At 41.6% G+C, this 15,623-nt stretch overlaps 1 protein-coding gene across 1 annotated transcript; it reads left to right on the top strand.

The window, feature by feature from the left end:
* Nucleotides 1–6,861: 6,861 nt before the first annotated feature.
* Nucleotides 6,862–12,984, top strand: tnfaip8l2b (tumor necrosis factor, alpha-induced protein 8-like 2b). Its single transcript, XM_014200830.2, has 3 exons — nucleotides 6,862–7,350; nucleotides 11,503–11,826; nucleotides 11,988–12,984. Exons 2-3 carry the CDS (start codon nucleotides 11,509–11,511, stop codon nucleotides 12,228–12,230), a joined length of 561 nt encoding a protein of 186 aa, XP_014056305.1. The 5' UTR covers nucleotides 6,862–7,350; nucleotides 11,503–11,508; the 3' UTR covers nucleotides 12,231–12,984.
* The last annotated feature ends 2,639 nt before the right edge of the window (nucleotides 12,985–15,623 follow it).

The following is a 15,623-nucleotide window of genomic DNA, read 5'->3' as shown; positions in this document are numbered from 1 at the left end:
CTTTGACGATAAACGCGAATCCGACCATCACCCCTGGTGAGACAAAACCGTGACTTGTCGGTGAAGAGCACTTTTTGCCAGCAATATCTGGTCCAGCGACAGTTGGTTTGTGCCCATAGGCGACGTTGTTAGCGGTGATGTCTGGTGAGGACCTGCCTTACAACAGGCCTACAAGCCCTCTGTCCAGCCTCTCTCAGCCTATTGCGGACAGTCAGAGCACTGATGGAGGGATTGTGCTTTCCTGGTGTAACTCGGGCAGTTGTTGTTGCCATCCTGTACCTGTCCCGCAGGTGTGATGTTCGGATGTATCGATCCTGTGCAGGTGTTGTTATACGTGGTCTGCCACTGCGAGGATGATCAGCTGTCCGTCCTGTCTCCCTGTAGCGCTGTCTTAGGCGTCTCACAGTACGGACATTGTAATTTATTGCCCTGGCCACATCTGCAGTCCTCATGCCTCATTGCAGCATGCCCTAGGCACGTTCACGCAGATGAGCAGGCACCCTGGGTATCTTTCTTTTGGTGTTTTTCAGTCAGTAGAAAGGCCTCTTTAGTGTCCTAAGTTTTCATAACTGTGACGTTAATTGCCTACCGTCTGTAAACTGTTAGTGTCTGGTTCATTGAACAAGCATGGGAAACATTGTTTAAACCCTTTACAATGAAGATGTGTGAAGTTATTTGAATTTTTACGAATTATCTTTGAAAGACAGGGTCCTGAAAAAGAAGGCCAGCTTATCCTGGAGTCGCCTCTTCAATGTTGACATTGAGACTGGTGTTGTGCGCGTTCTATTTAATGAAGCTGCCAGTTGAGAACTTGTGAGCCTTTTTGAAATCGGACAATGTGGTTAGATTAACCTCTATGGGCTAGGTGGGACGCTTGCGTCCCACCTACTCAACAGCCAGTGTAATCCCGTGGCGCGTTATTCAAATACCTCAAAAATGCAAAAACTTCAATTTTTCAAACATATGACTATTTTACACCATTTTAAAGACAAGACTCTCGTTAATCTAACCACACTGTCCGATTTCAAAAAGGCTTTACAACGAAAGCAAAACATTAGATTATGTCAGAAGAGTACCCAGCCAGAAATAATCAGACACCCATTTTTCAAGCTAGCATATAATGTCACAAAAACCCAGAAGACAGCTAAATGCAGCACTAACCTTTGATGATCTTCATCAGATGACACACCTAGGACATTATGTTATACAATACATGCATGTTTTGTTCAATCAAGTTAATATTTATATCAAAAAACAGCTTTTTACATTAGCATGTGACGTTCAGAACTAGCATACCCCCCGCAAACTTCCGGTGAATTTACTAAATTACTCACGATAAACGTTCACAAAAAGCATAACAATTATTTTAAGAATTATAGATACAGAACTCCTCGATGCACTCGATATGTCCGATTTTAAAATAGCTTTTCAGTGAAAGCACATTTTGCAATATTCTAAGTAGATAGCCCGGCATCACAGGGCTAGCTATTTAGACACCCAGCAATTTTAGCACTCACCAAAGTCAGATTTACTATAAGAAAAATGTTATTACCTTTGGTGTTCTTCATCAGAATGCACTCCCAGGACTTCTACTTCAATGAAAAATGTTGGTTTGGTCCCAAATAATCCATTGTTATATCCAAATAGCGGCGTTTTGTTTGTGCGTTCAAGACACTATCCGAAAGGGTAAATAAGGGTTACGAGCATGGCGCATTTCGTGACAAAAAAAATTCTAAATATTCCATTACCGTACTTCGAAGCATGTCAACCCCTGTTTAAAATCAATTTTTATGCCATTTTTCTCGTAAAAAAGCGATAATATTCCGACCGGGAATCTGCATTTAGGTAAACAGACGAAAGAAAATAAAGAATGGGGTCGACTCGGGCACGCGCCTAAGCCCATAGTACTCTGATCGGCCACTTGCCAAAAGCGATAATGTGTTTCAGCCAGAGGCTGCCTCGATATCGTTCAGCTTTTTCCCGGGCTCTGAGAGCCTATGGGAGCCGTAGGAAGTGTCACGTTAGAGCAAAGATCCTCAGTCTTCAATAAAAAGAGCCAAGATGAACAACAACTTGTCAGACAGGCCACTTCCCATATATAATCCTCTCAGGTTTTTGCCTGCCATATGAGTTCTGTTATACTCACAGACACCATTCAAACAGTTTTAGAAACTTTAGGGTGTTTTCTATCCAAAGCCAATAATTATATGCATATTCTAGTTACTGGGTAGGAGTAGTAACCAGATTAAATCGGGTACGTTTTTTATCCGGCCGTGTCAATACTGCCCCCTAGCCCTAACAGGTTAACGAGAGTCTTGTCTTTAAAATGGTGTAAAATAGTCATATGTTTGAGAAATTGAAGTTATAGCATTTTTGAGGTATTTGTATTTCGCGCCACGCGATTCCACTGGCTGAGCCCATAGAAGTTAAGATTGCATCCTACTACATTGGCTCTGACGCTCGTTGGATGTGGCAGGGCTTGAAAACTATTACGGACTACAAAGGGAAACTCATCTGCGAGCTGCCCAGTGACGCAAGCCTACCAGACGAGCTAAATGCCTTTTATGCTCGCTTCAAGGCAAGGAACACTGAAGCATGCACGAGAGCACCAGCTGTTCTGAACGACTGTGTGATAACGCTCTCGGTAGCCGATGTGAGCAAGACCTTTAAAACAGGTCAACATTCACAAAGCCGCTCAGCCAGATGGATTACCAGGACGTGTACTCAAAGCATGCGCAGACCAACTGTCAAGTGTCTTCACTGACATTTTCAACCTCTCCCTGACCGAGTCTGAAACACCTACATGTTTCAAGCAGACCACCATAGTCCCTGTGCCCAAGAAAGCGACGGTAACCTGCCTAAATGATTATCGCCCCGTGGCACTCACGTCGGTAGCCAGGAATTGCTTTGAAAGGCTTTTCATGGCTCACATCAACAGCATCCTCCCGGACACCCTAGACCCACTCCAATTAGCATACCGCCCCAACAGATCCACAGATGACGCAATCTCAATCGCACTCAACACTGCCCTTTCTCACCCGGACAAAAGGAACACCTATGTGAGAGTGATGTTCAATGACTACAGCTCAGCGTTCAACACCATAGTGCCCACGAAGCTCATCACTAAGCTAAGGACTCTGGGAATAAACACATCCCTCTGCAACTGGATCCTGGACTTCCTGACGAGCCGCCCCCAGGTGGTAAGAGTAGGAAACAACACATCTGCCACGCTGATCCTTAACACTGGGGCCCCCGACTCCAACACCATCATTAAGTTTGCTGACGACACAACAGTGATAGGCCTGATCACCAACAATGATGAGATGGCCTATAGGGAGGAGGTCAGAGAACTGGCAGTGTGGTGCCAGGACAACAACCTCTCCCTCTATGTGAGCAAGACAAAGGAGCTGATCGTGGACTACAGGAAAAGGCGGGCCGAACTGGCCCCCATTAACATCGACGTGGTTGTACTGGAGCGGGTCGAGAGTTTCAAGTTCCTTGGTGTCCACTTCACCAACAAACTATCATGGTCCGAACATACCAAGACAGTCGTGAAGAGGGCACAACAAAACCTTTTCCCCCTCAGGAGACTGAAAGGACTTGGCATGGGTCCCCAGATCCTCAAAAGGTTCTACAGCTGCACCATCGAGAGCATCCTGACCGGTTGCATCGTCGCCTGGTATGGCAACTGCTCGGCATCTGACCGTAAGGCGCTACAGAGGGTAGTGTGAACGGCCCAGTACATCACTGGGGCCAAGCTTCCTGCCATCCAGGACCTATATAAAAGGCGCTGTCAGAGGAAAGCCCATAAAATTGTCAGGGACTCCAGTCACCCAAGTTATAGACTGTTCTCTCTGCTAACGTACGGCAAGAGGTACCAGAGCGCCAAGTCTAGGACCAAAAGGCTCCTCAACAGCATCTACCCCCAAGCCATAAGACTGCTGAACAATTCATAAAATCACCACCGGACAATTTACATTGACCCCCCCCCCCCCCTCCCCCTTCTCCCTTTTGTACACTGCGGCTACTCGCTGTTTGGTTGTTACCTATGCATAGTAACTTCGCCTCAACCTACATGTACAGATTACCTCAACTAGCCTGTACCCCCGCACACTGACTCGGTACCGGTGCCCCTGTATATAGCCTCGTTATTCTTATTGTGTTACTTTTTATTATTACTTTTTATTTGAGTCTACTTGGTAAATATTTTCTTCTTCTTGAACTGCACTGTTGGTTAAGGGCTTGTAAGTAAGCATTTCACGGTAAAGTCTACACTTGTTGTATTTGGTGCATGTGACAAATAAAGTTTGATTTGATTTGATACTCCAGATACTTAACTAGTCTAAAGAAGGCCCGTTTTATTGCTACTTTAATCAGAACAGCAGTTTTCTAACATAATTGCAAAAGGGTTTTTTAATGCTCAATTAGCCTTTTAAAATGATAACTTGGATTAGCTAACACAACGTGCCATTGGAACACAGGAGTGATGGTTGCTGATAATGGGCCTCTGTACGCCTATGTAGATATTCCATAAAAAAATCTGCTGTTTCCAGCTACAATAGTCATTTACAACATTAACAATGTCTACACTGTATTTCTGATCAATTTGATGTTATTTTAATAGACACAGGTTTTTGCTTTTCTTTCAAAAACAAGGACATTTCTAAGTGACCCCAAACTTTTGATCGGTAGTGTATGTGAAGGAGATATTTCTGTATTTCATTTTCAATAAATGTGCTAACATTTCTAAAAACATGTTTTCACTTTGTCAAATTTCTAAAAACATGTTTTCACTTTGTCAAATTTCTAAAAACATTCTTTTCACTTTGTCATTATGCGGTATTGTGTGTAGAAGGGTAAAAAAAGTTGTTCCACATTTTGTTGTTACAGCCTGAATTCAAAATGGATTACAAGTCAAGGGGTATGAATACTTAAGGGTTAGTGAGTGCTACAGACCTACCTACCACACACACACACACACACACACACACACACACACACATCTGAACTCTCCTTGTAGACATTTCTGAGGGAGATGTCATTACATGATTAAGAGGAAGCCGTCAGGAAACCGCTTAAGCCCTATTTCCTGTCTGTTGCCATGGTGACAGGCCCACTTTTGCAGTTGCAGTTCACTATCTCTAGTCAGTTAATTTCTTGCCGGAGGAAAGAGAAAATAAACACAAAGGTGCAGGTGTCTTTGAATCCCCACTGCACACTCTGTAGGCTTGTATCCGTTCAGACTCTCCCTTCAGTTCACCTGGGCCTTGGTCTGACCTCTCACCCTGACACATGAAAACAATCATTGGCTCAAAGGCCTTAGCCCCATTGGATGGAGATTTTTTTATGGGTTGAGCCTCAGCAGGCTGTTTGGTCCAGCTGGATGTCATTCACATAAACCTACAGATAAACAGAGTGCTTTTGAATCAGGGAATGGCCAGGCCTGTATGAATCAGAGCATTCATGAATTGTGGTCAGTGTAAACACAAAACACACTTCCCTTAGTAGGAATTGTTGAGATTGATAAAATTCACCCCCTTTATAACTAAAGATCCAAGACTAGGATATCTGTAATATACATTTGCTAGTGGCCGGGGGGGCTTTACTTGCCTCATTGTGCTCTAGGGACTCCTTGTGGCGGGCCCGGGCGCCTGCAGGCTGACTTCAGTCGTCAGTTGAACGGTGTTTCCTACGAAACGCGGTTGTTAAGAAGTGCAGTTTGGCGGGTCATGTTTTGGAGGACGCATGACTCGACCTTCGCCTCCCGAGCCCGTTGGGGAGTTGCAGTGATGAAACAAGATCAATATTTGGGGAAAATTGAGGAAAACCTGCCTCACTCTTATAGAAACCTAACCCTGGTATAGAGGGTTTAGAGGAACAATTACACAAATGTTAATGACAAAATGTTGAGTGTTTCTGAGTGGTCCAATGTCAGTTCTGACTTAAATATGCTTGTCCATCAATGATTCCAAAACAAATTTACTGAGCTTGAGCAATTGTGACAAAAACAATGGATATACCTTACCCTAAGAGTTGTGCAAGGTTGGTAGACTCTTATGATTCACAGCTGTAATGACTGCCAAAGATGCTTCCACTAAGTGTTAACTCTGGGGTGTGAAGACACACAATCAAGACATCTTTTTTTTCTTCTTTAAAAAAAAGAATTCATTTGGAAATATCTTATAATTTTATTTCACGTAAATCTAATTTAATGCCTTTTTAGATTGTATTTTAAGGCAGCATGTGAAGAATGTGCAACGGATGTGTAGACTCACAATGCACTGTCAAGTACTATTACCCCGGTCTACCTATGTCTATGTATTTGCTTTTCACAAATTCAACATCAATTGAAACTAAGCCAACACGAGGAGAGATAAAATCTATGGCAACCAATGCAAACACAACTGGTAAATAGGTCTTATATAGTCATCAGCTTTTACTGACTTCCCTCCATTTCAAACCAATGTGAACTCAGTATTTTGAAATACTGTTCATTCCTGCCAATGTAGTTATAATACAGTACATACTCCATACGGTATAATCCCTTAATACTCTACTATGTTGCCAGGGTCAAAATTACAATGACAAAAGTAAAGCAGTGAAAATGTTAAAGGTTTAGGATTAACAGATGAACTATATGAATTTATATGTTGCTGAAGAGCAGATGTGACATGGAGTCCATTGCTGACAGAAGCTGCATTCCTGCAATGGTGAACACAAAAAGGGTTAAGCCGCTCCCCTTTCAAACGTTGGATTATTGCTAAATTCTTTCTGGGGTTTTCACTTGTCAGGACAAGCAGAGGCCCACTGTCAGCAGATAGAGGGAGGGAGAGCGAGAGAGAGAGTCAGAGAGAGAGTGAGAGATAGACAAAGACAGAGATAGAGACAGAGAGAGAGCGAGAGAGAGAGAGAGTGAGAGAGAGAGAGTGAGAGAGGAACAGAGTGGATGAGAGAGAGAAACAAAAAGAAACAGGGAGACTGATAAAGTATGAAGAGGAAGGAAAGCAAGAGAGAGATACTGTAGTTTGAAGTGGAACAAAAGTTTTAATTTGAATTTTAGAGGGAAATACAAGAGAGAGAGAGATAGAGAGAGAGAAGGAAAGAGAGAGAAACACACTAAGGGGTGTGTCATAGCAATTTAGTTCCTCAAGGAAGTACAAACTGACATTTATTTTGAGACGGTGGCGAGCAGCACAGATAGACGAGACACAGAGGGATTTTATTTTCACCTGGTAAGATGAAGGGATTCCATTAACGCGTGCTCAATGCTGACAACCTGAGCCGCGTGCCGTGGGGACTGAGACGTTTGACACGAAGGAGGGAGGGGAGGACTCTCTCAGGCATACACAGGTAAGAAGACTCTCAGGGCTTTCTGATAACTCAGCCATGTCTTTCCTATGCACAGATAGCTCTACCTTTGACAGAAATAACATACACTCTTGCAAATATAACACTTGTGTTATTATTGTAGCGAGCGTGTCGTTTTTTTGTTACATCTTTCAATACAGTTTAAGCCTATGTGGATAAAGTGAGAAGGAAGGTGGTACTGAAGGACCAAATAAGATCATGTGTGAATTCCTCTTCGATACTTTTGTAACTTACACTCGACTTGGGAGACGTGCACTGTATGTTCACTCAGAGTCATGCTGGAACAGGTACAAACGGAACCCAGTCCTGACAGACAGCTGTATAACTGAGGAGAGAAACCATCTGTGCCTGGTGGAGCTTGCACAATCAAACAAGCTGTGGACTTTCTTTTCCTCTACTAGTCTACACGGATTGAGAGTGCCAGAGAGCCAGTCAGAGCGAAAGACAAAGACATGGAAATGACACAGCAATGTGTTGGACAACACAGTAAGGGGTAAAAACAAAACTGGTCACCACAAACCAACTGCTGTTTCGCTTCCTTAATAAGCCAGCAGAGTTGTGTGTCGGTCTTGAACAACAACTCTTCAAAGACTTTGAGAAACGTTACAAAAATCATACTGTATGAACAATTTTGAATGAAAAACTGCCAGCATCAAACAGCAAGCATTCAGTCCAACACCATTGTTAATGAAGCAATACTGTTGTGATGCCAGTTTTTGGTCCATTATTGTGCCACATGCTGAACCTGCACACACACAGGACATATCCTGATCTAGAAACCCATACCAACTAAATGCTGAGAGAAAAACTGGAAAGTTCCACACTTTGTGAGGTCCTCTGTTGAAAAGAAAGGCCTGGACCTGAGCTTAGGATAATGCCACCAGGAGTGTGTTCAATGAGGTGGTAGAACTGCGTATATACTCTGTTTGTATGATTAAAAGTCATGCCCAGCCTATATGATATACTTCTATCTGAAATACCCTGAACATTTCTCCCTTCTGAATAGACACTTTAAGAACTGGGAGGCCTCATTGCCCCATAATACCACTCAAGTCTGGTGACAGGCAGCGGGTGACATAAGCCTTTAGGGCTAGTGTTAGTGGAACATGTCTGCTTGACCTGGTGCTTTGTAATAGCAGGAGTAGAAGTCACATTCTGTCTAGGGAAGTCGAAGGGAGCCCACAATTCCCCTGCTAAGCCCTGTGGGAGTCCAGAGGATTTACCTGGGCGCGCACACACACACACACACACACACACACACACACACACACACACACACACACACACACACACACACACACACACACAGCAGTCATCTACGGAATGCTAAATATTTACCTCTCCCACCCCGCCCCCCTGCGCATAATCTTCCAATCAGCGATCACTATCTCCAAGTCAGTCAGCACAGCTCTTCTTGATCCACACAACCAGCCCTCCTAACACTGGAGTCATGGAAGACCCACATTGCTTGGCTTTTCCCATTCCTGAAAGTGGAATAATGTCTGGTTTCATAAAATTGGTTCCTATTGTTAATGGAGAAGTTAGTGCTCTTTCATCCGTAGCCTAATGGACAGAACTCAAATTGACCTTCTTGAGTGCTCTCTAAATGTGTACATGGTCATTGTTGCTGTACTCCACATGAACTGTGTAAACATAAAAAGCATTATCAGTCCGCCCTGTGCTGTCCATATCAGGAGAGTGGTTTTTCATTGTACTCTGGACTGTCACATGAAGACAACCCAAAAATTATATTTATCCTTTAAACAATTGACTTAGCAGACTAGTCAAATAAACAGAGTGAACTTTCCTTTAAGCCCATCCAAAAAGCCAGCTGTCTCCAGCTGGAGCTCCATATTTCTGCAGGGAGGATAGATGGCTGATGCACGTCTCTCAATCCCCACTGGGCTTTTCTGCATTGGAATGCGATTGAGAGTGAATCTGAAATAGCTATCATGCTGTTCCACTTCCATTATCATCGTTAAGGGAAATTAATCTAATGAATGTTCCCACAGAGAGCGGAGGCTTTGTCCTGGAGCGTACTATTAGAAATGTGACACTGGATATGCATGTAATAAAAACCCAGTGGGATGTCAAATGGGAGATGTGTGTTTGCTGATTATGGAACATAGCCTATTAGTATGTCAGGATCATTTGATTTATTGGCAGAAAAGTCATTTGTGTTTAGTGCTTACTGCATCAATTGTGAGTCAGACAGATGACAGTCATTTGGATCACACACGCATGCACTACTACACACACACCTGGACCCGTATTCATAAAGCCTTTCATAATAGGAGTGCTGACGTAGGACCATTTCCTGTCAGTAAATATAATCTGTTTCATTACTTTCTAAAAGCTTAAACAGATCCTAGATCAGGACTCTGAGACTCTTTGTGAATACGGGACCTGAAGCGATTTAAAAAAAGACCCAGATGTGTGAAAGCCTTGTTGCCACTTAAAGGATGCCTCAAAGTAAAACCTTTTGCCTAAGGGAGGATTCCAATACAGTAAATATACACTCAGAAAAAAATGTGCTTTCTATAACTGTCCCTATAGGAGAACCATTTTTGTTTCCAGGTAGAACCCTTTTGGTTTCAGATAGAACCCTTTTGGGTTCCATGGAGAATGCTTTCCAGAGGGGGTTCTATATGGAATGCCAAAGGGTTCTACCAGTAACCAAAAATAGTTTTTCCTATGGGGGCATTGCTGAATAACGCTTTTTTCTAAGAGTGAAGGATAGCCATTGGGTCTAGGACCATGACTTGCTCCATTCCCCCTGTTCTGATGCAATCTAGGAGCACTTGTAGAAACCTGCCTGAGCTATTCAGCCTACCTGCCTCTCACATACTTGTCCACACAGGCCTTAAGTGGAAATGATCACCACAGGATGATTGTGTATGCTCTCGACATGTAACAGAAACCAATGGTAGGAATTGTGTAACCTTTTATACATAGTTCATACCCATTTTTACAATGTTGAAAATGATGTCGAAATGATGTGGCCACAATGTAAAGATACACAAATAATTATCTATTTCATCCATGTATAAAGGCTTATACTAGAAAGTGGTACCTTCTGAGCATTAGACTATGTGTTACATTTAGGTTAGGCCCAATTCCATAGGTGTACCACAGAACCTACTGTGTTCATTTGAAATTGAATACATCAAATGAACCTGCAACACAGGACCTGCTGCAGGACAAAGCTGCAATGACACTCGTCCTGTTAAACGGTGTGTGGTGCAACAGTTTTGTGTGTTTACGTGATGTAGGTGCACTCATGTCCTCCCATGAGGGCTAGCGCTCTGTATCTTCACTCCCCTGACAGGGACACGGTGTGGGGTGAGGCTGTAGCCTCGGTGGGTAATTCCCAGTGGTGTAAAGTACTAAAATAAGTACTGCTTAAGTAGTTTTTTAGGGTATTTGTACTTTACTATTAATACTATTAATATATGGCACAATTAACCAGCAACTTTTATTTCACTACATTCCTAAAGAAGATGTACGTTTTACTCCATATATTTTCCCTGACAACCAAAAGTACTCATTACATTTTGAATGCTTAGCAGGGCAGGAAAATTGTCTAATTCACACACTTATCAAGAGAACATCCCTGGTAATCCCTACCCCCTCTGATTTGGCAGACTCACTAAACACGCTTTGTTTGTAAATGATGTCTGAGTGTTGGACCATGCCCCTGGTTATCCGTAAATTAAAAAAACAAGAAAATTATGCCATCTGATTTGCTTTATATAAGGAATTTAAAATGATTTATACTTTTACTTTTGATACTTGAGTATATTTTAGCAATTACATTTACTTTTGATACTTAAGTACATTTAAAACCAAATACTTTTAGATTTTTACTCAAGTAGTATTTTACTAGGTAACTTTCACTTGAGTCATTTTCTTTTAAGGTGTCTTTACTTTTACTCAAGTATGACAATTGGGTACTTTTTCCACCACTAGTATTACCCATGGAACATCCCCTTGATGTCTCAGTTGGATTCTCCGTGATATGAAAACAAAAATCCCAGAAAACTGAACTGAGGGAGATCCTGTGGCACGGCTGAGCTAGGAGTTAGAAATAACATGATAAGCTATCTCTGCTCACTTCTCTCTCCCAACCCCCAGGTAAGGATGGAGTCGTTCAGTTCCAAGGATATGGCCATGCAGGCCCAGAAGAAGATCCTCAGCCACATGGCCAACAAGTCTGTGGTCCATATGTTCATAGACGACACCAGTAGTGAGATCCTGGACGAGCTCTACCGAGTTTCCAAAGAGTATTCAGGCAACCGCTCAGAGGCCCAGAAGGTGGTGAAGGACCTGATCAAGATAGCAGTGAAGATTGGCGTGCTGTTCAGACACAACCGTTTCAGCCCAGAGGAGCTGAGTCTGGCCCAGGACTTCAAGAAGAAGCTGCATCAAGGAGCCATGACAGCCATCAGCTTCTATGAGGTAAACATGCCGGCACCTTGCATAACACTATAATGTTACAGTGAGTTAATCGATCATAGACCACTATGCATTAACGGCCCATCATTCTCTATGAAAACAGATAAGACGATGACAACATAACATTGTTATCCTATCTCTATTTCCCACTTCTTCTTGTTCAGGTGGAGTTCACCTTTGACAAGACAGTAATGTCGGAGATCCTGACAGGATGCAGAGATCTGCTGTTGAAGCTAGTCGACTCCCACCTCACACCCAAATCCCATGGTCGCATCAACCATGTATTCAACCATTACTCCGATCCAGAGCTTCTGACCCAGCTGTACAACCCTGACGGACCCTTTAAACCCAACCTCACCAAAATCTGCACTGGCCTCAACCGTCTGCTGGAGGAGGGGACATTATGAGAGTGTGAGCAAGTCTATGACTGTGAGAGAGACACTGGAAGATCTGCTTAAAGGGGTCTGCTTAGAACTCAAGAGAGGACTGTGTGTAAGGACAGGAAGTGTCCATGCTCTAAATGAGAACTGGTGAGATTTGTGACTCAAGTTTTACTTGATGTAGTCACTCACTGATCTGTTATTTTCCATAAAGGGTACTGCCCAAAGTGGAAAAAATATGAGAATACGCAGGATGGTGTAAAGTTAATGTCTCCTGATTAATTGTGTCTCAACGAATGGAGTTCCTGGAAAGTCAGGATTAGGTTAAGATTGTGTCAACCACCTGATTTCTATACAGTGGAATTTCCGTCCATGGTTTCACATTCTCATTTACTACTATTCTATTTTCTTGGTTGTTTTTTTTCCTCTCACTCTCTCAACATATGTACTGTATAGGGAAAGAGAAACCTCAAGGATTGCACAATACTGACTGACAGAATGAAAACAAGGGTTAAAAGCAAGAGGTGAAATATAAAAGAATAGAGTACTACAATCTAGTGGTCCAGCTGGCAATGACTCAGTACTGCATGTATCAAAGAAAAAACAGAAGCTTATATACAAAAACAGTGCACATCTACAGTGGATACAAGACAGCAATTTTATAAGACCCAAAGAGAAACTGGATTGGAATATTTAAGAACTGGCTATAAAATAATTCTGCTTTATTTGGGCCTTGTACATCATAGGATTGGAAAAAAATAAAATGCCTTGTAAATTGGTATCTTTATTGTCTATTTGTGAATATATTGACTTTACATCTTTAGTTAATGTTATTAAAATGTACAATATGTGCAATTTATGAACAAATTGACAACAATGTGTATACATACAGTACCGGTCAAAAGTTTGCACACATCTACTCATTCAAGGGTTATTCTTTATTTTTACTATTTTCTACATTGCAAAATAATATTGAAGAGATCAAAACTATGAATTATTTTTTTTTTTACATATGGAATCATGTAGTAACCAGAAAAGTGTTAAACAAATACAAATATATTTTAGATTCTTCAAAGTAGCCACCCTTTATCTTGATGACAGCTTTGCACACTCTTGGCATTCTCTCAACCAGCTTCATGAGGAATGACTTTCCAACAGTCTTGAAGGAGTTCCCACATACGCTGAGCACTTGTTTGCTGCTTTTCCTTCATTCTGCGGTCCAACTCATCCCAAACCATCTCAATTGGGTTGAGGTCAGGTGATTCTGGAGGCCAGATCATCTGACGTAACACTCCATCGCTCTCCTTCTTGGTCAAATAGCCGGAGGTGTGTTTTGGCTTATTGTCCTGTTGAAAAACAAATGATAGTCCCACTAAGCGCAAACCAAATGGGATGGCGTATCGCTGCAGAATGCTGTGTTAGCCATGCTGGTTAAGTATGCCTTGAATTCTAAATAAAATCACGACAGTGTCACCAGCAAAGCACCGTTACACCACCTCCTATATGCTTCACGGCGGAAACCACATATGCAGAGATCATCCGTTCACATACTCTGCGTCTCACAAAGACATGGGGGTAGGAAGCAAAAATCTCAAATTTGGACTCATCAGACCAAAGGACAGATTTCCACCGGTCTATGTCCATTGACTGGCTCAAACGCATTGAGGAAAGAAATTCCACAAATGAACTTAACGAGGCACACCTGTTAATTGAAATGCATTCCAGGTGACTACCTCATGAAGCTGGTTGAGAGAATGCCAAGTGTGCAACGTTGTCATCAAGTTAAAGGGTGGCTACTTTGAAGAATATCAAATATATTTGGATTTGTTTAACACTTTTTTGGTTCATACATGATTCCATATGTGTTATTTCATAGTTTATGTCTTCACTATTATTCTACAATGTAGAAAATAGTAAAAATAAAGAAAAAAAACATGGAATGTTTTGTGTGTGTCCAAACGTTTGACTGGTACTGTAGGTAGTGGGCAAAATGGAAATACCTGGGTAAAAAAGGGACAAACTGGTGAATCAACGGTAACATCACATATCAGAAAGAGTAACCAGACCAGATGCTTCTAAAATAACTAAAGGCAACATAAAATATATCTTGTACTTCTAAACTACACGTCAAGATTTACTTAAAACAGCAGAAAAGCAACAAATAGCAAGGAGATCCAACAAGTTCCTCACTTTCATTGAGTATGGCCAATTCAGTATTGTAACAATACATCCGTAAATCATGGTTGCCAAAATTAAATTAAATACCAAGGCAACCTTACCACTGACTACAACCTAGTGCCAAGATCAGAAAAAGAAAGTGCAATGCTCAGTAGTCTTCTAAAAATAAATATGTACATCATTGCGTAATTGTAACAAACACCCAATGAAGACTAGGCTATACCAACTCACATTGGTTTCAATAATAAATACATTTTTTTAGAGTCAACTTATATTGTTCTCCAAGACTTGCATATTGTTCACATTATTGACATTGCATAAGACACTACGAGGTAGAATAACTCACATGATCTAGCACCTGTGGCCAAACATAACTTGGAGAGTTACAAAATCACACTAACATACAAACACAACTCACAAAGTACCACATTCTGACTCTTGTTTTGTGTAGTAAACGGACAACCAGACAGTGCTGTTCTGGACATGGTTAATATATAATATGTAATCAATGTACTACAACTTGAAATAACGTGGAAATAATTAATTGCTTAATAAGAAGTCTTCTTACACACTACCGGTCAAAAGTTTTAGAACACCTACTCACTCAAGGGTTTTTATTTTTACTATTTTCTACATTGTAGAATAATAGTGAAGACATCAAAACTATGAAATAACTCATCATTTAGTTATCAAAAAATTGTTAAAGAAATCAAAATATATTTTATATTTGAGATTCTTCAAATAGCCACCCTTTGCATTCTCTCAACCAGCTTCATGAGGTAGTCACCTAGAATGCATTTCAATTAACAGGTGTGTCTTCTTAAAAGTTAATTTGTGGAATTTCTTTCCTTCTTGATGCATTTGAGCCAATCAGTTGTGTTGTGACAAGGTAGGGGTGGTATACAGAAGATAGTCCTATTTGGTAAAATACCAAGTCTATATTATGGCAAGAACAGCTCAAATAGCAAAGAGAAACGACAGTCCATCATTACTGTAAGACATGAAGGTCAGCCAATGCGCAACATTTCAAGAACTTTGAAAGTTTCTTCAAGTGCAGTCACAAAAACAATCAAGCGCTATGATGAAGCTGGCTCTCATGAGGACCCAGAGTTACCTCTGCTGCAGAGGATAAGTTCAGTTGAGTAACCAGCCTCAGAAATTGCAGCCCAAATAAATGCTTCAGAGTTCAGACACATCTCAGACACATCTCAACATCAACTGTTCAGAGGAGACTGTGTGAAT

The sequence above is a fragment of the Salmo salar genome, chromosome ssa05, assembly GCF_905237065.1.
Source record: "Salmo salar chromosome ssa05, Ssal_v3.1, whole genome shotgun sequence".
Classification (NCBI taxonomy): domain Eukaryota; kingdom Metazoa; phylum Chordata; class Actinopteri; order Salmoniformes; family Salmonidae; genus Salmo; species Salmo salar.
This window is presented reverse-complemented; position numbering and strand designations above follow the sequence as displayed.